This window comes from Muntiacus reevesi, chromosome 12, assembly GCF_963930625.1.
Source record: "Muntiacus reevesi chromosome 12, mMunRee1.1, whole genome shotgun sequence".
Classification (NCBI taxonomy): Eukaryota; Metazoa; Chordata; class Mammalia; order Artiodactyla; family Cervidae; genus Muntiacus; species Muntiacus reevesi.
The window spans coordinates 28,026,171-28,051,592 of NC_089260.1; the positions used below are offsets into that span (position 1 = coordinate 28,026,171).

The following is a 25,422-nucleotide window of genomic DNA, read 5'->3' on the forward strand; positions in this document are numbered from 1 at the left end:
AAAAAATATTGTATTTCTGTATTATATACTATACATGCAAATTTATATAAATGAGTAAAATTCAACAGTTTATCTTTAAAACTAGAATCAAATTTATTTAAGTTTATGTCTACAATTGTGTCAGAATAATTTATAAAATATTTAAGAAAGCAATTTTCAGTAAGACTGATATGCAATGATCCGTGGCTTCAGGAGACATGATCTGAACACTAAAGAAAGAGATGACTGATTGGTTCTGAAGTGTTTTGTTCCTGAGCACATACCCATGGCCTCTGACATGACAGTGAAGTCGCTCAGTTGTGTCTGACTCTTTGCGATCCCATGGACTGTAGCCTACCAGGCTCCTCCATCCATGGAACTTTCCAGGCAAGAGTACTGGAGTGGGTTGTCATTTCCTTCTCCAGGGGATCTCCCTGACCCAGGTATCAAACCCGGGTCTCCCGCATTACAGGCAGACGCTTTACCGTCTGAGCTACCAGGGAAGCCCATCAGAGCAAGATTCAGTTTAGCCCACAGCCAGTCCCTCTGACATGACTTAGGATGGTAATAAACAAAAGGGATATAATCTTTGCATAATGGAAAGTCATGTACACTTATTCAACAGGAATATTTTGGGTTCAGTATCAGTAGACTTCAAAAACAGGAAGGCATATAGAAAAAGCTATTTCATCTTGATATTAAAAAGAATTTTCAGCCCTCATCTTTTTCACTATTACTCAGTGAAAACCAATGATGAAAAAACAATTAATTTTTTTTAAAACTAAAGGTTTTTAAGTGATATATTCATTATTTTGTATTTTAATATTTAAAATATTTTAGCAAGTATCATAAATCAGTGAACAACGATGAAAACAAAGATTTTTACAATTGTATGTTTATCTTTTGTTTAAACTTATTAAAGGAGCTATTTATATATTAAATAGATCAGATACACACAATTGAGCAACACTATTATTTTTTGAGTGTTCAAGGGAAACTTCTCTTGGGAAAATAAGCACTTAAAGTATCAAAGTTTATAATTAATTTAAGTCATAAATACTTTAAGTGCTTTTAATTTCTCACAAAGCACGTGAAAGATATAGTACCGTTTATCACTATAATAAGGAAACAGAGGGACAGAAATGTTATATAAATAACTCAAGAAACATCAACAGAGGAATCATGATTCAGACTCATACCTAATTGAATAGTATCTGTGTCTGTGCTTCTTAATCACAACCATACTGAGGATGCAGGTGAGATCTGCACTGAGGTTATAAGTATCACATACCTATATATCTTATCCGGAAGCCTTTTTTGTTATTGCCATGATCTGCTGACCATTGAAGGAATACTTCATGACCATTGCTTGTTATGTTGAAAGCGGACGAATAATCCCCGCTGAGTGAAGCCAGCACTGGGCTTTGAATGTTTGGTCCTTCAGAAAGAAAATAATACAGTTTAGATATAACTGAGCAACTTATGCTTAGTATTTCACATATTTAGAATAGTACTAAATATGGTGAAATTCATCCAGGACCAATTTACTTCATCAACAATAACTTAAACATAACATAACATGTTTGTTTATACATTTTAATTCCATAGCTAAAGCAGCTACAATTTATAACAGAATGATCAAGCTAAGTACAATTTTCATACGGTATATAGGTAAGTTTGATGTTGCTACTTTCTGAAATTATCCATAAGATAAAATAAAATCATATAGGCAGTTGTTTATATTGAAGGCCTGAATGTATACTTAAGCATTTGAATTGAATTTGTGAATATCCAGTAAATATAACCTATGGTTACCATCATACACCTGAAGAACATCAAATTCTTTTTCTGTCTGGAAGAATTCTACAAACATGCTGATGTTATATCCTTTTTCCACAGAAATGCTCCAGGCACACATTTGAAGATTTGGGTAACTGTCAGGATATCCAGGGCTCAATATGACTCCCGTAGAATCCAGGCGTAATTCATTGGCGGGACAGAGCACTGTCAGAAAAAAATGTATCATTAGATAATGCTCATGTTTCAGACTTAAGTGAAAACTTCATTTTAAATACTACTTATTCTGTTTCTATGTTAAATAACAATAAAGGAAACAATGCTTTGAACTATGTGTATAAAATGACAACTTGTATAATAAGCTTGCAGTTCAACAAATGAAGCAATGTCCTAAAATTGTATGATATCAATTTCCTATTTTTATTATATGGGAGACACATTTTCTTTCTGGATTAATAAATATAAATATATAGATAATTAAAAGACAAGGCATTTACTTCCTTCTCTATCTTTATATTATTTCCCTATCTTTCTTCATCTTCTTATGTTCTTTTCCCTCTGCCTCTCTTATCTAAGTCCTTTTTCTTCTTGACTTTTTCTTTTGTCCTCAAACTTTCATTCACTCAGGTATGTGAGGACAGACAGGAAGTTGCCCTACCTCAGAGTATTCATTCCAGACAAAGCTACTTCTCTAATCTCAGGAATATGCTTAAACCATGAAGATTTAAAACAATCTGGGGTCACCAGTTACCTTTCCAGACCAAAAAGGTAAGACAAAGCATAAGCTGTTCATTTCATAACAATATATCAACTGCATCTCCAAAGTATAATACACTAGTAAATTATGGCAACATATGATGGTTCTTTAATCAAGTTAATAACTCAAAATAACTTGAGTTAATAAAATCTGCTGTAAATTATAAATAACTTGAGTTAATAAAATCTGCTGTAAATTAATATACAGATATTTGAATTTTTACTATAGAATATACTGTAGCTAATCTAAGAACCATTTTCTTTCTTGTTTTTTTACTTCTATCTCTCTTATTGAATCTGAGATGTCTGCATCTTGGATGTGATTTCAAAATGAAAAAGTAACAATTCAACAAATAGTATTGGATAATTCTCAGTCTAAAAAGAGAAATCTGATGTTTACTTTTTACAAAGTGAAAATATGTAAAATAAATGAACAAATGAAGAAATTTTAAGGTTAGAAATGGAATGGGAAAAAAAATTGAGTCAAAGATGAAGATTAATGAATATATAGCTATGGCATATTGAAATAAAGGATATAGATAATTAAAAGATATGACAAGTAAGTTTTAAGAAAAGGGTTATGTTGTGTGTGCCCAGCTACTGATATTTAATACTTCTGAAATATTTACCTAGGTGAGTAACTGTGTTATTGAACATGTCAACCCCTCACTAAAAACTATTCAGTTCCTTCAAAGCCTTCAAGGTTAGTCCCTGCATGCCTCTCCAGCTTTGTTTTCTGCTATTCCTCCTCTGAAACAGAATGCTCCAAACATACTGGATAACCTATAATTTTCTCAATTTAGCGTATCTGTTAGCTCTGTTTCAAATGTCCTCCTCTCGTCTGATACACTTGAAATATTTGAAATACACTTGAAATACACTCAAAACTCAGACCAAGTCTCACCCTCTGTGAAATACTTCCTGAATCTCTCCTCCATCAGTCCAAGCAGAACTGCTTATTTCCTTCTTGGTGCCTCTTAATGTATGCTTCTATTATTGCAGTTAGTTAATTTTATGGCTATAATTTCTTGACTTTTTAAGCTTTCTTCTTAGGCTATTGTTACAGAAAAGCAAGTGTATGTCTTAATAGTCCCAATGTTTTCGACTGAACAAATATTCCATATTGCATTTGAAAAACTGAGACAATTCGATATAACTTACTGTAAATACAAAAATTAACCCATTCTCATACTAACCAATATAAAGCAAGAATATACTGTTAAGCACTTTCTGTGTATTATATCACTTATTTGCCACCACAACTTTAAGAAGTGTATACAGTTTTTCCCCTTTATACATGTTTTGGTTGCTAAGTCATGTCTGACTCTGAAACCCCATGGACTGTAGTCCACCAAGATCTTCCATCCATGCAATTTTCCAGACAAAAATACTGGAGTGGGTTGCTATTTCCTCCTCCAGGGAAACTTCCAACCCAGGAATCAAACCTACGCCTCATACATTGGCAGGTGGATTGTTTATTGTTGAGCCACTAGGGAAGCCTTAGTCACCTATTATATTTTATTTATATTAAACCCTTTGAAGAACATCATATTTAGAAATGCTTTCCATGTTTTAAGTGTGATATAAAGAACTAAAGAGGATCCAGGGAGGTATAACAAAAGTGATGTAGCCTCTTTTAGGAGAAGTGAAAAAGTAAAATAATTTAAAATAGATTATTAATAAAAACAGTATTATTGGTTACAACAGATTCCAAACGAATAGCAATTCTTTAGCAGGACTGTGAATTAATTCAATTGAAGAAAAAAATATTTTTTGGCCATACTGTGTGGCAGGATCTCATTTCCCCAGATCAAACCTCTTCCCCTTGCATTAGGAACATGGAATCTTAACCACTGGACCCAGGAAGTCCCTAAACAAATATTTAAACTCAGAATTTTTGCCAAAGTGCTAGGTCAATTAATTAATATAGTAACTCCGTCTAAACTCATTCTGAGGGATAATTAACTTTAGCTAGTACCCATAGTATTATTATGGAGCAAACATTGATTGTCTCCTTTTTTGTACTCTCCACTGAAGATAAAATAGGAGACACACTTACTACAGGAAATTCTGATTTTAGAAATAAGATATTGAAAGTCTTGAGATATGAGGGACTCAAATAACAAGGTTAACAAAATTGTTTTTTTTTAATTAAAAATAATGCTGAATTTGGATCTAGATATAAATAAGAAGTATTGCTCTCCAAGAGCTCACAATTAAGTTATATATTGGGTCAAGGAAGAAACCTTGACATGTAATTGCTTGTTCATTCAGGAATACAGGTGATAAACTTCAGAATTAACAACCAACCCTAAGATGGCCTACAAAATCATTGATTAAGATCAAGGGAAATTCTTTTATTTATTTATTTTTAAGATCAAGGGAAATTCTTATACTGGTGCTGGTTATACCTCCAAACTCATCTTTTCTTTCTTGATGCTTTGAGAGCCCTTATCTTCTAAGACTAAGGACTCCACAGAGGTAGAAAAATCAAACATTTCTTCCTACTGACAGCATGTTTGAAATAATAAACAGAATTTTTGTTTTATCATTAGAAGAGTTAAGATACTACATGGAAAATTGATTTCTATTTCTTAGGAATAAACCCCAGTGAAGGAAGCAATTCAAAAAAATCTGGGGAGGGATAATCAAAATCAATTTTACTCAAGTTAACCAATATTTATAATTAATTACTATGTAAAAGAAAGAAAGAAAGAGAAGTCACTCAGCTGTGTCCAACTCTTTGCGACCCCATGGACCGTAGCCTGACAGGCTCCTCCATCCATAGGATTTTCCAGGCAAGACTGGAGTGGGTTGTCAGGTGTAGTAGGCACTATTATGGCCCTAGGAGCTACACAAGTTAATAATACATGATTCCTGAACATCAAAATCCCAGTACATCATTCAAGATCCATCATGGTCTTGTCCTTGTAACACTGAATTCCTTGAAGTCTGCATTTCACCATCTTTCATTTCTGTGTCTTTGCATATACCTCTGTTTCTTGGCTAACTCTTTTGATAGCTCAGTTCTACCAAAGTAAGTATCATTTGTTATTCAGAACCCATGACTAAGGGAGTAATGCCTCCATCAAACTTTCCCTCTCATATAAACAGTTTAAAATTATGATTCTACCTTACTGCTGTATGCTACAGCTTATATGGCTGTCATATTCCTTACACCATTTTGCTTTCATAGCAGGGACCATTTGCAACTTTTCTCTTGTTTTTTCCCTTAGATCTTCATTATTAATATGTGCTCAATAAAGTTTAATGATTCTAGTGGTTAGAACAGAAGCTACTTAAAATCCACATTGGAACCTTTATTTAAAGTCGTTTCTCTTGCTTTCTATCTCCACTTCCAAATCTCACAGCAAAAGTAATTTAAATAAGTTGAACTGACTATGGGATAAACTAGAAAAACTAAACCTTGGATGAATAAACAATGTTTAGTTAAATCTGATAAATAATGGAATAAAAACACCATATATGAGTAATATAATTTTTAAATTACTGTCAGTTAAATATATAATAATTGCATAAAATAGAGTTTTCTCAATTTTGTTAGTACTGAATTAAACATAAAACAAATACTTAGAAATAAATAATCATAACAATTGGTACCTTGACAGACGGGAGGTGCTCCATCCATCTGGAGTCGTTCTCCTAATCTGCATGTCAGAATTGCGTTACCAACCAAAGTAAATCCTGGAAGACACTGATATCTAATAATATCACCTATTGAAAAAACAGGCAGAAAGGGCTTCAGATAAGCACCAGGGTAATGGTTAAAATAAACAGATGGTTAAGTTATAAAATCTGAATATTTTTTCTTTCAGTCATTTTCAATCAGTATAAAAATTCTATTAGTTGTAAGCAGTGATGATATTCAAAATATTAAACTACTAGTAAGTCATGAGCACTGACCAATTGGAACTGAAGCCAAGAATAAATACCAATAAAACTGGTACTGGAGCAATCTGATTATATATAAGCAATAGTAGTAAGGAAATAATCTGGTTGGTACAGGTAAGATATTCATTAAAAATATCAAGCAGTTAAAAGGATTCCTAGTTACTGCTATCAAGATTAGATTCACATTGGTCATTGATATTTTCTTACATTTCTCAACCAAAACTAATATTAATAGATAATAATGATAAACTTTATTTTGTTACATTAAGATGCATTATTTTCATACATAATTTTTCAAACTATGAGATATTATTGAGGTTACATTTCCAATCAGCTTTAAAAGGACTTTATTTTTGATCACATGGAATATGAGTTATTTTCAAGGATATGGAAATCAAACGTCATCTAATACAACCTGCATATCATTTATTATACATATCAAGTTTATGCCTGAATTTGAAGAACAATAGTTAAGACTACAGTGTTGGAAGGTAGCAAAATAATAATTTGGAAATAACTACCAGAATAGTTATATGGCTCAGATTCCTGTACTGTTTTCTAACTGTACATTCTAAAAATACAGAATTTTTTTTTCTTACCTAACATTCCCTTGCCTCTTTTCACTGTTTTCCATTCTTACAAATTCTAAACAATCCCCATCAATCCAGGGAAAGAAGGTTTAAGACAGGCTGCTACTATTCTTTATTTTTATTGATTTTAAGCAAAACCTTTGTTAACAGTATGTTTTCTTTGAAAGTAATTTAAGACACTTTACCTATTTCAAATTCATCATCTTCTGCCAAAATTTCAGCGTTAGGTACGGGTGGTGGAGGTTGACACACTCTTAGTTGATAGGCTGTAAAAATAGATAATGCTTATTCCTTCTCTGTACAGCTATATATATATCACATATGTGAAAAAAAAAAACAAAATTACAAAAGGTTTATTTATAAGAATAAAAATAAATGGCAGAATTTATCAAGTTTTAACCATTTATTTTAAAAAATGCAACAATATTAAGGAGGAATTAACCATTTCTTCTGGAGTAGGGAAAGGCTACCTGGAGAAAAGAAAGACTACCCACTCCAGTATTCCTGCCTGGAAAATGTGCATGGATGGAGGAGCTTGGCAAACTTCAGTACATGGGGTTGCAAAGAGTTGGACACAAATGAGCAACAAAGAACAATCACTCCTTAAATAGTTTTTTATACTAACCCTTCTTATTTCTCACCCTCATTCTAGTCCTTCTGACTATGTACTTCCATTTTGGTGTGATCACTGTTTAGAATTATATACTCATGTCAGTTTATGTGCTAATACCAATCTTTCCAAGGTTCATCACCAAATTCCTTGCATCTAGCAAAGTGCCTAGCATTTAGTCATAATTGCAAACAAGTACCCAATGAGTACTCCATTCCAAGAACTATTATAAACATCTTACTTATATTAACTCTATTAACCCTCACAAAACTATAATTTCTGTACCTAATCTATAATTATTCCCATTTGAAAAAAGAAAATTGCTAAAAGAATTAAGAATGTGTCCAACTCCTATAGTTACAGAATGCCAGAGAAGGGATTTGAACACAGACAATGTGGTTCCAGAGCTTCCTTTCACCAAACTAGATTAGTATGTTTACAAGTTAAGTGCAAGTTCAGTTGCTCAGTTGTGACCGATTCTTTGTGACTCCGTGCAGCACAGCAGACGCCCCTGTCCATCACCAACTCCCGGAGTTTATTCAAACTCATGTCCATGCAGTTGGTGATGCCATCCAACCATCTCATCCTCACTCATCCTCTTCTCCTCCTGCCTTCAATCATTCCCAGCATCAGGGTCTTTTCAAATGAGTCAGTTCTTCCCATCAGGTGGCCAGAGTATTGAAGTTTCAGCTTCAGCACCAGTCCTTCCAATGAATATTTAGGACTGATTTCCCTTAGGATGGATTGGTTGGATTTCCTTGCAGTCCAAGGGACTCTCAAGAGTCTTCTCCAACACCACAGTTCAAAAGCATCAATTCTTCAGTGCTCAGTCTTCTTTATAGTCCAACTCTCACATCCATACATGACCACTGGAAAAACTATAGCTTTGAATAGACGGACTTTTCTTGGCAAAGTAATGTCTCTACTTTTTAATATGCTGTTTAGGTTGGTCATAACTTTTCTTCCAATGAGCAAGCATCCATTATTCCATGGCTGTGGTCACGATCTGCAGAAATTTTGGAGCCACCAAAAATAAAGTCAGCCACTGTTTCCATTGTTTCCCCATCTATTTGCCATGAAGTCATGGGACTGGATGCTGTGATCTTAGTTTTCTGTATGTTGAGTTTTAAGACAACTTTTCCATTCTCCTCTTTCACTTTCATCAAGAGGCTCTTTAGTTTTTCTTCATTTTCTGCCATAAGGGTGGTGTCATCTGCAGTAACCTCATCTGAGGTTACTGATATTTCTCCCGGCAATCTTGATTCCAGCTTGTGCTTCATCCAGTCCAGCGTTTCTCATGATGTATTCTGCATATAAGTTAAATAAGCAAGGTGACAATATACAGCCTTGACATACTCCTTTTCCTATTTGGAAACAGTCTGTTGCTCCATGACCAGTTCTAGCTGTTGCTTCCTGACCTGCACACAAATTTCTCAAGAGGCAGGTCAGGTGGTCTGGTATTCCATCTCTTTCAGAACTTTCCACAGTTTGTTGTGAGCCACACAGTCAAAGGTTTTGGCATTGTCATTAAAGCAGAAGTATATGTTTTTCTGGAACTCTCTTGCTTTTCTGATAATCCAACAAATGTTGGCAATTTGATCTCTAGTTCCTCTGCTGTTCCTAAATTCAGTTTGAACATCTGGAAATTCATGGCTCATGTATTGTTGAAGCCTGGCTTGGAGAATTTTGAGCATTACTTGACTAGTGTGTGAGATGAGGGCAATTATGTGGTGTTTTGAGCAATCTTTGGCATTGCCTTTCTTTGGAACTGGAATGAAAACTGATCTTTTCCTTCCTGTGACCACTGCTGAGTTTTCCAAATTCGCTGGTCTACTGAGTGCACCACTTTCACAGAATCATCTTTTAAGATTTGAAACAGCTCAACTGGAATTCCATCACCTCCACTAGTTTTGTTTGTAGTGATGCTTCCTAAGACCCAGTGACTCTGCATTCCAGGATGTCTGGCTCTAGTTGATGATCACACCATCGTGATTATCTGGGTCCTGAAGAATTGTTTGTAGTTCTTCTGTGTATTCTTGCAACCTCTTCTTAATATCTTCTGCTTCTGTTAGGTTCATATCATTTCTGTCCTTTATTGTGCCCATCTTTGCATGAAATATACCTTTGGTGTCTCTAATTTTCTGGAAGAGAGCTCTAGTCTTTGCCATTCTATTTTTTTCCTCTAATTCTTTGCCTTGATCACCAAGGAAGGCTTTCTTATTTCTCATTGCTATTCTTTGGAACTCTGCATTCAAATGGGTATATCTTTCCTTTTTGCCTTTGCCTTTAGCTTCTCTTCTTTTCTCAGTTATTTGTAAGGCCTCCTCAGACAACCAATTTTCCTTTTGGCATTTCTTTTCCTTGGGGATGGTCTTGATCCCTGCTTCTCGTACAATGTCATGAACCTCCATCCATAGATCTTCAGGCACTCTATCTGGCTATCTAATCCTTTGAATCTATTTGTCACCCCCACTGTATAATTGTAAGAGATTTCATTTAAGTCATACCTGAATGGTCTAGTGGTTTTTCCTATTTTCTTGAAAATAAGTCAGAATTTGGCAATAAGGAGTTCATGTTCTAAGCCACAGTAAGCTCCAGGTCTTGTTTTTGCTGACTTTATAGAGGTTCTCCATCTTCGGCTGCAAAGAATATAATCAATCTGGTTTTGGTATTGACCATCTGATTATATGCACGTATACAGTCTTCTCTTGTGTTGCTGAAGGAGGCTGTTCACTATGACCAGTGCGTTCTCTTGGCAAAATTCTATTAACCTTTGCCCTGCTTCATTCCGTACCCCAAGGCAAAATTTGCCTGTTACTCCAGGTGTTTCTTGATTTCCTACTTTTGCATTCCAGTCCTTTATAATGAAAAGGACATCTTTTCTGAGCGTTAGTTCTAAAAGGTCTTGTTGGTCTTCATAGAACCGTTCACCTTCAGCTTCTTCTGCATTATTGACTGGGGCAGACACTTGGATTACTGGTGATATTGAATGGTTTGACTTGGAAAGTAGCAATCATTCTGTCGCTTTTGAGATTGCATACAAGTATTGAATTTTGGACTCTTTTGTTGACTATGATGGCTACTCCATTTCTTCCAAGGGATTCCTGCCCACACTAGTAGATATAATGGTCATCTGAGTTAAATTCACTCATTCCAGCCTATTTTATTTCACTGATTCCTAAAATGTCAAAATTCACTCTTGCCATCTCCTGTTTGACCACTTCCAATTTGCCTTGATTCATGGACCTGATATTCCAGGTTCCTATGCAACATTGCTCTTTACAGCTTTGGACTGTACTTCCATCACCAGTTGCATCCACAACTGGGTCTTATTTCTGCTTTGGTTTCATCTCTTCCTTCTTTATGGAGTTAGTTCTCCACTGATATCTAGTAGCATCTTTGGTATCTACCAACCTGGGGAGTTCATCTTTCAGTGTCATATCTTTTCACACTGTTCATGGAGTTGTCAAGGCAAGAATACTGAAGTAGTTTGCCACTCCCTTCTCCAGTGGACCACATTTTGTCAGAACTCTCCACCATGACCCATCCATCTTGGGTGGCCCTACAGGGCATGGCTCATAGTTTCATTGAGTTAGACAAGTCTGTGGTCCATGTGATCAGATTGGTTAGTTTTCTGTGATTGTGGTTTTCAGTCTGTCCTCTGATAGAGAAAGATAAGAGGTTTATGGAAGCTTCCTGATGGGAGAGACTGACTGAGGGGAAACTGGGTCTTGTTCTGAAGGGCAGGGCCATGATCAATAAATCTTTAGACCAATTTTCTGTTGATGGGTGGGGCTGTGCCCTCTCTGTTATTTACCTGCCGCCAAACTATGGTGAATGTAATAAAGATAATGGTGACCTCCTTTAAAAGGTCCCATGCACACACTGCTACAGTCAGTGCCCCCAACCCTGTTGCAGGCCACCATTGATCCACGCCTCTGCTGGAGACTCCTGGACACTCACAGGCAAGTTAAATCTTATATTTCTAATTTTCTACATCATTTGAACCAGTCATCCCATTATATTAGGTTCCTATTTGAAATAAGTTAAAAGCCACTGAAAAAAGGTCTATATGAATCTAAGTATCATGACTACTGGCCCCTGATGATATCTATATCACAATCAATTTACTTGATTAGAGACCATTTTTCACTAGTTGCTTTCAAAAAATGTAATACGCTATGATCAATTCAAGAAACACATTTTCTGTCATTAAAACATTTGAAGAAAGATGTATTGTATATGCTTAATTTTATTACTTAAATTTAGGAGTTAAATTCTTTATGTTGGATTTCCCAGGTGGCTCAGCGGTAAAGAATCCACCAGCAATGCATGAGTTGTGGGTTCAACCCCTGGGTCAGGAAGAGCTACTGGAAGAGGAAATGGCAAGCCACTCCAGTATTCTTGCCAGGAAAAATCCTATGAACATGGGAGCCTGGTGTTCCTGACAGTTCATGAGTCAGACGTGAATGAGCAAATTTTCCATTTCCAAGTTCTTGATAAACCTCAATATGAATATAAAAATTATGACATTTAAAAGACATAGTAACTTGTCCATGATCACACAACTAGCACAGGGTTTATCCAGAACTCCAGCCTGTGTCCTCTAACTCCAAAGCACATATCTTCAGCCCATATCAGCCCTATTGTGAAGGTATTATGAGAGTTCTGAGCAACATCAACTAGACCAGTTAAGGAAAACCCTAATAAAAAGAGATGAAATGAAATAAATTTTAAAGGATGAGTGAGATTTTTGCAGTGCTGAAGGGTAATCGTGGGCAGAAGAACATTCCAGATGGTGGAGGAAACATGGGTAATAATTACAATTATCAAGGTAAAAGGTAGTTGTGAGAAATGCCAGAGAGGTAAGAGAAAGGGTAGTGGAAGATACAGAGAGCCCAGCAGGACGTAATACTTATGAGACTGCTTCAGAGGATAGTAGTTTATCTATTAATATCTTACTTGAGAAAGAGATCAACTCAGAAGTTAGAGAATTGTAGAGATACCCGTATGTGTATTATTTTATTTTTGTTTGCCTCTAAAGTTTTTTTTTTTTTTTTTTTTTTTTTTTTTTTTTTTAAACTTCAAGCTAATCTTCTTGAGTTTTTCCAGTAGTCATGTATGGATTGAGAGTCAGACTATTAAGAAAGCTGAGTGCCAGAGGATTGATGCTTTTGAACTATGGTGCTGGAGAAGACTCTTGAAAGTCTCTTGGACTGCAAGGAGATCCAACCAGTCCATCCTAAAGGAAATCAGTCCTGAACATTCATTGGAAAGACTGATGTTGAAGCTGAAACTCCAGTACTTTGGTCATCTGATGTGAAGAGCTAATTCATTTGAAAAGACCCTGATGCTGGGAAAGATTGAAGGTGGGAGGAGAAGGAGACGACAAAGGATGAGATGGCTGAATGGCATCACTAATTCAGTGGACATGAGTTTGGGTAAACTCCAGGAGTTGGTGATGGACAGGGAGGCCTGGTGTGCTGCAGTCGATGGGGTCGCAAAGAGTTGGACACGACTGAGTGACCAAACTGAACTGAATCTTCTTGAGGCAGGAGGCAGATGGGCCCCTCCAGGGTAAAGTAATCGGAGATTCATCCTCTATGGACCAAAACTCCTAGAGGAGAATAGCAGGACAATTAAGAGAGGAGGTTGGGTCCTGCACAGAATATACATTTCTTATTTCAAAGTCAGGTCTCTCTGACCACACATGCTCAGAAAAGCTCCTTGGAGGTCAAAGGGGACTGATGCTAACTAATGCCAGGCTACCTACAAGCCTCTTTCATAGACTCTAGTTTGACTAAGAGACACATGTGCACACATGGAGGATCTTGAGATATACCAAGTATGGACTGTGATTAGCCAAATGAAAATGACTGGCTAAAGGAAACCCAGAAGAAATACACCATAAAAAGTAATTCAAACTGCTATAAGGGGGTGACTTGGGGATTCTCCCTCTGAGACTGCCCATGTGCCTCTATCCACTGTACTCTTTAGTATTTACTCTTCAGGTCTACTGTTCTCTTTTTCCTCTTGATATATACTTACTTCACTACTTTCCTTCTTTGTGGAAATTCTCTGCAAAGCAGAAGGGCTAGGGCCCTTGTCACAGACCACTGGACTAGTGGATCGAATATCATGCATCTACCACCACAATGTGGCCCCAGTCTTTGACTGGGAACCCAAACACCCCTCCAAGTTGCAGTGAAGAGGAAAAGTCAAAGTTTTACATAAACTCCTGCTTGTTCTGCCTCTGTAACTCAGCTTGCTTCTTGCAAGCTGACCTGGATCACGTAGGTCACGAAGTCTCAGAAAGTGGGGACTTACAATACTAGGAACTGGTATTGTATTGAGCTTATCTCACTCACCCTTGTGCTTTTCTTTGCAATTGCCCAGCCCCTGCAAATCTGTTTAATCATGCCTGTCTGTGTAAAGGTCAGGCATTCCCCTCCCAATCTTGACTGCTGTTCCCACACCCGTGAAACCGCTTAGTTTAAACCAGCCTATTAGCAGCTAGTGTTGCCCACTATAGTCTGTCTACAAAAACTCTGTGACCCCTTTGTTTGGGGCTCAGAGCTTGGAGTGTTAACTCCTCTGGGCCTGCCAGCGTAACAAATCTGAGTTCTCCAACTCTCTGAGTGTGGTGTTTGGTTTCTCAATTACTGGTTTCTGCAACAGTAGCAAGCTGAAGCCACCTGAGATCATTCTGAGCTCTTCACTGCCCACTTCCCCTTACCCTTTACTCTTTTTTTTTTCTAATCACAGATGTCTATTTTGTGGTACATGCAATCATGAGCTGTTTTAACCTTTATTATTTTCCATTTATTAGTTTACTTTTTCATTGATGATGACTACATCTAGGCTTTAAGATATGAGGGAGGAGACTGTTTATCTGTCTTTTTCACAATTTAGTAATTAGTGCCTATGATTTTGTTTATGATCCAACAAATATTTTCTAAATAATACACAAACACAGGTTTCTTCAGGAAGGAGTCCTGTAACAAATAGTCTTCCCTTAGATGACTCTAACTCTAAAATTTTAAATGGGGATGAAATAGAGGTAATTGTGGGTCAGAGTGCTAGAGAATGGGATCTAAAATGTTCCTGCCTGAGATGCTTTTCAGGATTGAACTATGTATTAATAATTCTCTTTATATTGTAGAGGTGAAGGGAATAATAAAAGGAACAACTTTGCATTTGTTTTTCTTTTGACTCTTGAAGACAAAGCACTACAAAAAGTTAAGTCAAAAATAGCTGCCAACAACTGTGGTTTCAATTTTCACCTATTTCTACTAATTTGTTCATTAAAAAAGTTTAAAACGTACCCAATGTCTTATCATTCGTGAGGCTGACATCTCAGGAAAGACCTCTGTCATTTTACCGTGCCCTTGGTTACCGTTGTATTGGTTGAAAAATGTCCCCCAAATTCATGTATTTCCTGGAACTGCAGAATGTTATTTGAAAATACGATTGTTGTAGATATGAGTTAAACTGAGGTCATATTGAATTAAGGTGGGCCCTTAAGCCAGTATGACTACTCTCTTTATAAAAAGCAAAGAGAATGAGATGAAAACACAGGAAAAATAATTTGTAGTAATGAGGACAGAGATTTAAGTGAATTACCTATAAGCAAAGGAATGGCAAAGATTTCTGGTTACCACTAGAAGCCCGAATTAGGAAAGGAAGGATCTTTACTAATAACCTTCAGCAAGAGAATGGCCTTCTCCATACATTGGTTTTGTAAGTCTACCCTTCAGAACTATGAAAAAAAAAAAAAAAGTCTGCTGGTAAAGCCACCCCGTTTGTGGGATTTTGTTACTGCAGTCCTAGTAAACTAACACGTCTATCTTGATAAACTGGCCTACAGGATGTTCTTGCCTTCTGTGTCTCTGTGGTGTAATCCTTCCTGCACACAGGTGAAGTAGTGGAAGGAAATTAAAACAGTATTTATGAGGAATGCACTGCATACAAAAGACTCTGTAAGGTGATTTATCTGAGTTATTTCATTTAATCACCAAATTACTACATCAAGATATGTGTAAATGTTAACAGGGAAGAGCCAATTTTAACTCCATGCTGGATCTGTTTCTCAGACTTTGACCTTTGCTTTTCATTGCTTTTGTTATTATAATCATACATAATGTCCTGCCTCAAGGAACTCTACCCCTCTGCCTGAATCTTAAACAAAAGTGGTTTTGTTCAGCTCACTGGGTAACAATCTGACCCTGTCCACTTGTGAATGGCTGCAGAAAAGAAAAAAACAAAACATCCCCTCCTATTTTGCAAGATAAATAACCTTTTTACTTTACTTCCTTACTTCTTCTCCTTCTCTGTTCTACACACAAAAAATGGGCATCCAGACCCTATAAGAAGGTTTTTTTGGAGACAATAGTCTGCCATCTTATCAATCTTCCTTGCCTCAGTACTTAAGTCTCTCTGTTTATTGACCTGTCCTGTGGCAAGCAGAGCAAGCCTGGACTTGGTAATGAGGTAGAAATTATTGGGGAGTAAGTGTAGGGTTAGAGCCTTGGTTCTTTTTCTAATTTCACCTTTAACTTCAACTCATTCACTCACAGAAACATTTTGTTCCATTAGCCTAAAGCCATAGTCATTGCTCTAGGTCCTAGGCATTCAGAGGAATGCCTCCCTGGTTTGGAGGGTCGTAAAACATTCAGACCCAGGACTAGACCATCATTAACTGCTGTCTAGTTTATCAAGGAGAAAAACTCCAGGTAGACCATTAGCTCTTAAATGTACACTTGGTCCCTAAATAATGGTTTGGGGTCTTGAGAAAGGATCAAGGGAGAGCGACTTAATGTCTGGAGAAACTGAGAAACTGGGAACCATAAGAAAGCCATAAAAATGACAAACTGGACATTGTGGCATTTAAACTTATTGGTCTGCAATTACATACATCGGGTCCTGAGCCAACCAAACATGAACAGATCAATTCTAATAAAGATATACAGTGTAGTTATTCCTGCCTTTTCAGGCACTTCACCCCCTGCCACTGTCTACGCTGAGAGCTTACGCTATCCTTTAAAATAAACTCTTTGCCTGTGTGAGTGGTTGCCAGTTTGTGGAATTCATTCTTCAGCTTGGGGAACAGAACTTTGTTTCATGTTTTAGTAACATAAAAATATTCATGTTGAAAAAAAAAAAGAAAGGAAAAAAAAAAAAAAAAACCCAAACAAAAAAACTAAAGATTGGCTGAATTGTCGTCTAGTTCATTAAGGCAGAAGTTGAATCACATCCTGTTTGAAAATTAAGCCACAACTTCTCCCACATTTTACAGACAAATCAACATGGACTGGAAAATTATTTTGGTTCTGTCATTTCCCTATTATCAATTTAGAGTGGCTTTTCATAGCCAACAGATTATAGCCTTATATAAAGCAAGTTTATCATTTTAATTCTCACCAATCCCTACATCTGTTATATCTTACTCCAATTTTCTTAGACCCCTTGTATTTGTCATGTTAGCTTCCAACTCTACATTATTTTTACAACCTTGACAGTGTGGAAATCGGTACCATAATACTTAGCATTTAGTGTTCTACTCTTTTGAGTTGTTGCAGCCTTATTCATTAATGTGTTAGTTCTTATTCCATGTTTTGCTTGTGTGGGAACCATTGTGCATATATTTATATTTCCTATAATGTCCAGCACAGTTCATTCTGTTAATTTATTAAATGTATATCGTTGAGGGGGCCTACTATGTGCCAGATACTGTAACATCTGTTTTGGGAACACAACATTCAACAAAACAGATGCAATCTCACCGTTATAGTTACAAATTGTTGGTGAAATATTAATCAAATAATCTCATTAAAGACTAGAATTTAAATAATTGAAACTAGATTCATGTTCATGTGTGTTGGAGAGTTAGATGTCACAGAGAAGAATAACTCAGGCAGAGGAATCAGTAAGTATAAAACCAGCAAAGGCCAAGGCCAGGGTGAGAAGGTATGAGAAATAGAGGTAAACCGGGTTTAAATCCAAGAGGCATCTACAGGTCACGCTGAGGATATATTTTAATCTGATGCCAGTAAGAAGGTTATGAAGAATTTTAAGTCTGAGAGTAAAGGGATTAAAAAACAACAACAACAAAACTCCGGCTACAATAGAAAATCAACACAGTTGGAAGGGAAGAAACATGGATACCCAGAGACTAGTAAAAGTCTATTTTGTCGTGGTTGTTAAATAAACAATAGTTAATTGCTTCTGGAAAAAACTCACAAGTGTTCCCAAATGACTTGACATTAAATTAAAAGTCTTGATTATGATCTCCAAGTGTCTCTAATTAACTTCAGTCCCACTTATTAAGCAGTATATATTTTTAGCTGAATAAAGGTAGTTCCCCTCTTCCATTTAAAATTCAAGGACCCCTGATTTGTTGTATCTATATGCCATTCTTACCTTATAAAAAATTAAACCACAACTTCAGTTTTTCAAAATAAACTTTGAAAGATTAAACCTGTCTATAATCTAACCCTTAACTCTAGTCACTTGTATTCCTTAATCAACATAACTCTGAAATAGTTGATAATGTAATATTTGATAATGTGATGTCTAAACACGTTACCTAATTTTACTTTTAAATATTTTGCTTCCTTGAAACCTATTTTCCTATTTCTTTTGTAAATATGTCCTCAGATGACTAGATAGAGACAGCTTCACTTATCATGTGACCTGGAATTAACCTCTTGCAGTTACTCTGTATCACGTCTCTCTTATTTTCCCTCTGGTGATTTTCACGGTCTGTAAGAATAATTTCTTAACTGTCCATTTTCTTGCATTCTTATATTCTAAAATGTAAACAGTGTGGGAGCTGGGCCCGCTCTTCACCTTATTAACTGCAAGTTCCTCAGGGCATAATGCAGTACACGATATAGCGATATTTGACAAATACTTGCCGAGTGACTGAATGCTAGACAAATGAAAGAAGGAATAATGAATGAGTAAAAAATACATAAGCAATATATTCTTAGGATACTGAATATGGACTTGATCCAGACTCTCTGGGTTTAAATTCTGTTTTTAATGCTGACAAATTAGGAAGTCTTGGCAAATCACATAGCCAATAACTCACTTTTCTTCATTTGTAAAATAATAATGATAATGGTACTAATTTTATGCCACCTTAAAGTAAGATCAAAATGATTATAGATGCAAAACCCTTGAAGCAGTGCCTGGCAAATAGCAAGCACTCTATAAAGGTAAGCTCTTATTACATCAGATTGGATTTTCAGGTATTTGGTGACCACAAATAAATAAGAAAATTTGGTAAAATATTAATACCTTCTGTGTTTCTTAAGTTTCACTTTTCAGTTGTAGAAGACATTTGACTTGGTGGCAATTACTAAAATAACTAGGAGCAAATTTAGGCACATAGTTGGTTGGTAGGAGCAGGATATAATAAGGTGAAGGTTTGAGATGTGATACATCACAAGTGTAGTAATTGAAGACAATAATGGGGAATTAGACACTGAAGCTCTGTTTATCTTAAGATGTTTCCATCATACCAGTCAAATTCATGGGAAAACATACACTCTCCAATCTGTGTTGATGAGTAATATTTTGTGTACAAAGCTGCCTGATCTATTATTTATTCTGGAAGCAGATTGTTCAAAATTGGCTCCCTTACTTGCACGCTCTATGACCCCAGGCAAATTGCCTCTGTGCTTTAGTTTTCACACCTACAAAATAAACGTAAAGCTAAGATTGAGTTAATATATTGTAAAGGGTGTAGAATAGAGCCTGATACATACTATCATTTCAAAGAGCGAGAACATTCCCCATTTGGCAAAAGTTAAAATGAGCATGGCTGCTGTTGATAGCAGTTGTGCCCTAACACATATAATCTCAACCTGGTAACTTACACGTGACCCCAGTGTCATTCAAAGGGCTAGTGCCCACAGTGATTTTCTAGAACACATCAAACTGTTTTCTTTTTTATCTAGTATAGGTTAAATCGAATATACTTTGAAAATGCTGAGTTCTTTGTTTTACACTGATGTGCATTATACTGTAATATAAAGCCCTTGAGTTCAACATCTCATTCTATAGCCACGTGTAAGAATACTTTGTACATGTCTGTGGTGTTAAAACTGCTAGCACAATGCTCTGGAAATCATATTCAATAGATGCTAACTCATAACTAATTAAATTAAGACAAGATCTTATCCTCAATGTATATTGCTGAGTTACTTTGAAAGAAACTGAATGGATCTAGGATGAATACACCCAATATTGTATACATAAGAATCATAGCTTGTTTGAGGTAGAAATTATCTTGTAAATCAACTATTTTAATCTCTTTATTTTTGGAGGAATGGAGAGAGGAAGAGATCTAGAGGAATGAAGTAAGGTAGAAAAAGACACACATCCAGTTACGAGCAGAAGTGAAACTTCCAAATTGTGTCTTCAAAGTTATAAATAGCACAAGCAGTATCTTAGTCCATGTTTTCTGTGAATTGTTTTATTTAAAAACAGCTTCAAAGTGATGACTATTAATGAAAAAATTGCATAACATAGATAGTTATACATTTAAAATAAACACTTGAGCTAAATCTGTGTTTTCTTTTAGATGAATCACTTTATTTGACATGCCATTCCCTTCAAGACACTATTGACTTATTTAACAACTACAAGAGGGCATCTATGCTACATGTCATTATATTTTCAGGATGACCATTGTTTGAATAGTACTTTGTTTTCATTCAGCTGTGTATAGATGTGTGGTTACTGGTTCAACAAATTTATTTCTTAAAATCACTTTTAGGGTTTGATTCTGCCAATATATTTGGTTATTTTTAATTTCCTATTTTCTTTGTAATGAAACATCCAACCCAATTTCAGAAAAGAAAGCTGCATTTATCTACTTCAGTTCAACTGAGCTATAAAAGGCTTCTTCAAAAAAAGACAAAACAGGACACTGGCAAATTGCCACTCCTTCTCTAAACCAAAAAATCATAAGACAAGCACACAACCTTTCTGCCAAATAAGGATACAATATTTCTTTGAGAGGGGGAAAAAAAAAGTTTGACATTCCATTATAAACTCTAAGCATTCTATAACCACTGATATACTTCAGTGGTGACCCAGATTAGTTCAAGTTTGATAACTTCATTATTGGGGGAAGATTTGGAAAGGGAAAAGTACTGATAATTATACACTCAGTTATATAATTTTGGCAATGTTATGTAAAATAACTTTAAGCAGCTCCACTTGAAAGCACAGTTATGAGTGTTGAAACAAATGCTGAGTTCTAACTAAGAGAAAAAAAATAATATTTATTTTCCATTTTGGAGAAAGTCTGCTAGTCAGTTGATATGAACCATACAGGTTAAATTTCAGCAGTGATTAAATTAGTTACAAATATCTTTTTTATATGTTAATATTTTACAATCAATTTGTTTCTCTGCCTATATAACAGCAGAGAAATCTAGAGAAAATGATCAATCCTAGATTTAGAGATGAGACAGAGAATGGAATGGATCATTAGAAATGAATCAACAAGAAGCTACTTGCTATTTTCCTACAGACGGAAAAACAGAAGTATAGTAAACAAAGTTTTTGGGAAATATTCTGAATTATCCATGAGATCCTAATAGCTTCTGCATGAAGTGACTTTCCCGTATTCTAGTGGCTAATTGAAAATATCCTACTTCAGTAGAGACCACTTCAGTCTGAGAAGTAAGGTGCCAAAGGTCTCTTCTCTACATTGGGTGAGTTGCCTGGCATATTAGTAGATAACAGAGCACATCAGGGGTGACAATTTGTTCTTTGTCAGTCTCTATTTCCCTTTCTCTGTTCACTACAATAGTTTGGGTTTTGTTGGCTATGAGGAACATGTTTCAGTTATTTAACCATCACTTTAAACTATTCTACATGTTGATAAGAGAAGAAGAAAGAAAAGAAGGGAAAGAAAACAAGACAAAAGAAAACAAAGCACATTCCCTGTATGCTGTGGCTTGGAGCTGGCCTGGCTGTAACTTTTAAGGCCATTATTTTTTACTGTTTACTGTAAACAAATTAAGTAACAACTAACATCAGATATGATAGCTCTCTGGCCTCTTTGGAACAAGACAGAAAACAAGATCTTCCATAATCATGTCTGAACATACAAATAACAAAACAAAATGAAAACACCAATATGACCAAGATTCCTACATCTCAGCTAGTATGAAAGAATGTTGCTTCTGCATGCCAAACACAGTTTTAGGTGTGTCCCATACCTTCCACCTTGTAGAAGAAAAATGATTAAGATGCACAATTATAGAACTACTCCAATTTTCTGACAGCACCAAATCCAGAGGAAAAACAGGATTCTTTAAACTTTTCCAGAATCATCTTACACAGTGCAAATCCTATAAAAAGCCTCTCATTGAAACTCCACAGTTTTTCATAGTGTGTTATCCCCCTCATTACAGCGAGCCTATGAATTCAAATTGGTTTAACTACACAAGTGTTCCTGATTGACTTTGACTGGAGGGAACTGAGATATTGTAGAATTTAAATGTTATCTTTTGGATGCATGAGACAAGTGCTCAGGGCTGGTGCACTGGGAAGACCCAGAGGGATGGGATGGGGGGGGGAGCAGGAGAGGGGATGAGGATGGGAAACACATGTAAATCCCTGGCTGATTCGTGTCAATGTATGGCAAAAACCACTACAATTTTGTAAAGTAATTAACCTCCAACTAATAAAAATAAATGAAACAAACAAACAAACAAACAAACAAAAAATAAATGCTTTCTTATTGATGGGGATGCACATACAGCAAAATATCAAACTATTCCAAGTAATTTTGACATGCCTTTTAGTCATTTAAGTAATCACTAAGCAGCAATTTAAGTAAATGGCATTTAAGTAAATGGCATTATCATGTCATCATTACAGTTTCACCAGTTTGGTTTTTTAGCTTTATATCTATCTAGATATGTATATAATTGTATGATGTGCATATCCCCTATGCTCTCTGTACATCAAACAATGAAACACTTTATGAGCTCAGTGCTCTATCTATTGAAATATGAAAGGAGGTCAGATCTTTATATTGTGCAAAGCAATGGGGTCACATAGTTCAAAGCAATGTTGATTTATCTTTTATATAAAATGTGTCCTTATATCTACAGCAGTCTTTTTTAGGATGAGACTTTGTGGAGTTAAATATACTTGTCCCCAAATACAGGATTCATTATAAAGGCAAAATAACCTTAAAAGTTGACCTAAAAGATATTACAGGTTTTTCAAATACATTTCTTAAAAATAATCAAAAGTTCAGTATTTTCAGTTGGCAAAAAATTTTGCTCTGGATTTTCCATAAAGTGTTACAGAAACAAAACCATATGAGTCTTTTGGCCAACCCAATATATCAAACCATTCTTTCACAGAAGCTACACCAATAACAGAAAATAATGAATAGTATATACTACTGAATTGTATTATTCTCACTAGGAAAATCTTCTATAATAATTGAGGTTCCCTAATATCTGGTACTGAAAAAGGAGGTACCCTGGATAATAGATTTAAACAATAAAATTATATTTCTTATTTTAATTAATAAATATATATTCTGCTTATACTATAGTGGTTGGCATAAGTCAGGACCCCCAATAAGACTTTTCTCTTCACAGAGAGATCATAGCACATTCTAGAAACTATAAAGAGGAACACACTAAATTGTGACAAATCTACCAACATATTGTTGTTAGAATATAGGTTCCAGGGAAGAGAAGCACTAAGAAGTTCAAAGTTGTAATTAGAAGAGGTATTTTCTAGAAAATGAGATGACATTATATTGCTAAAAATGAAAATCACTTTTACTAAATATTTAAGGAAAAATTATACTTCATATATATTAAATATAACCCATGCATGAGATAATACCAGCTTAGACACTGGCTAGCATTTAGTAAGAACTCAATATAGTTTAACTATTATTATTATTATTGCTGTTATTGTTGTCATTATTTAAAGAGAAGGAAACCTATTCCAGTATTCTTGCTAGGATATCCCTATGGACAGAGAAGTCTGGTGGGCTACAGTCCATGGGGTTGCAAAGAGTAGGACATGACTGAGGGACTAAACAACAATATTCCTTAAAGTAAGACAGACCTATTTTGAATTTCTGGCAGCCCTTTTATTTATTAATTCTCTGACTCTATATACATTACAAATTTCTTTCAGTTCTTTAATGATTAAAATTGGGATAATACTTATGTTGCAGAGTTATAACAAAAATTAGCACGGAAAGCATCTAGAATAGTGCCTGGCACATGAAGTTTTCAATAAATGGTGAAAAGAAAGCGATAGTGAAGTCGCTCAGTCGTGTCTGACTCTTTGCGACCCCATGGACAGATTATAGCCTACGAGGCTCCTCCATCCATGGGATTTTCCAGTCATGAATACTGGAATGGGTTGCCATTTCCTTCAGCAAATGGTAGTCATTGCTATTAGAGTGACTATTAATACAAAGTCAGTATCTGCAAAAACATGCAGTTGAAAAGGATTTTTTTGTAATTTACTTTCAGAAAGTCACTGATTAGGAATACTGTTATTATTTGCTATAAGACAAACCCATCTTGACTCTGTGACAGATACCAAGAAAATTTAGCTCTTACTTTAAAGAATTACACTTACAGCAACACAGTAAGAGACAAACACTTTTCCTCAGATGAAGAAGAAATATGATATGTGAGATAAAGCACCTCAACATTTAAGCCTGCCCTATTTTTTTCATGGCATAGAATTTTCATTTTCCAAAGCTTTTTATGAATGTTATATTTGATCATGAAAGGTTTTATGAAGGTGTTTTTAAAAAGATATATGGCTGACTAGATCTCATAAAGGAAGTTTGGTTAGAGAAGAAAAAAAATATTTTTTTCTCTTTTCTGACATACTAAAGTATACTAATATAAAATCTAAATAATCAATATGACCTTAGGAAAATACATGAAAATACTGATCTGTTAAATTTATAAAATAAATACACAAGTCCTAAAAAATGTCCACTTCTGACTTAAAGGGTAGGGCACAACAGAAGGAGTTATTAAATCGATAAGAGAATATAAAGAAAACTGAGTGGAAGAGTAAACCATTCTAAGCTTAGGTATGTTAAAAGACCTTAAACTAAGTGTTAAATAGTAAATTATCTTCCTGGTTAACTTCTGAATGACTTGACCTTTTTTTTTTTTTTTTTTTATTTAACATCATGAGAGCTCATTTTACCCTTCAGCTATAACTACTGACTGGAGTAGGAAATGGCAACCCACTCCAATCTTCTTGCCTGGAAAATTCCATGAACAGAGAAGCCTGATGGGCTAGAGTCCATGGGGTCACAAAGAGTTAGACACGAATGAGTATGTACACACACACAGCTACTAAACATGAGCCTCAAGTATGAATATTATATTTTAGATTGTATTAAATTGTACTAACTGTATCAAAACTAATTTTATAACAGGCATCTGTTGTTTTTTTTTTAATTTTTGTGAGAAGGGATGAGCACACATGTATGTAACTGTAAAATAACCTTTGTAAAAATTCTCATTAATGCAGCTCAAATAAATTCAATAAGACAATTTTTAAAAAATAATCTGAACACATACCACTGTAAGATAATTAAATATAATTATTTATTCAATAAAAATATGAGGACTAAGAAGCTTAAGTATGATTTGTGTCCTCAAAAAAGCACTCTTTATTATTAAACTAAAAAGCATATACTAGGCATATAACTGTATAGCATACTGTAAGTTCTTAAAAGTTTGG

The 25,422-nt window shown here is 35.3% G+C and overlaps 1 protein-coding gene across 3 annotated transcripts in view; it reads right to left on the reverse strand.

Moving 5' to 3' along the window:
• Positions 1 to 25,422, reverse strand: part of CSMD3 (CUB and Sushi multiple domains 3) — a 1,308,014-nt gene that overhangs the window by 90,328 nt on the left and 1,192,264 nt on the right. For all 3 annotated transcript variants that reach the window (XM_065902671.1, XM_065902670.1, XM_065902669.1), the window contains 4 exons: positions 7,220 to 7,300; positions 6,154 to 6,267; positions 1,795 to 1,983; positions 1,271 to 1,417 (listed from right to left, as the gene is read on the reverse strand). In XM_065902671.1, coding sequence (XP_065758743.1) covers positions 1,271 to 1,417; positions 1,795 to 1,983; positions 6,154 to 6,267; positions 7,220 to 7,300 — 531 coding nt within the window. The remainder of the gene's footprint in view (positions 1 to 1,270; positions 1,418 to 1,794; positions 1,984 to 6,153; positions 6,268 to 7,219; positions 7,301 to 25,422) is intronic.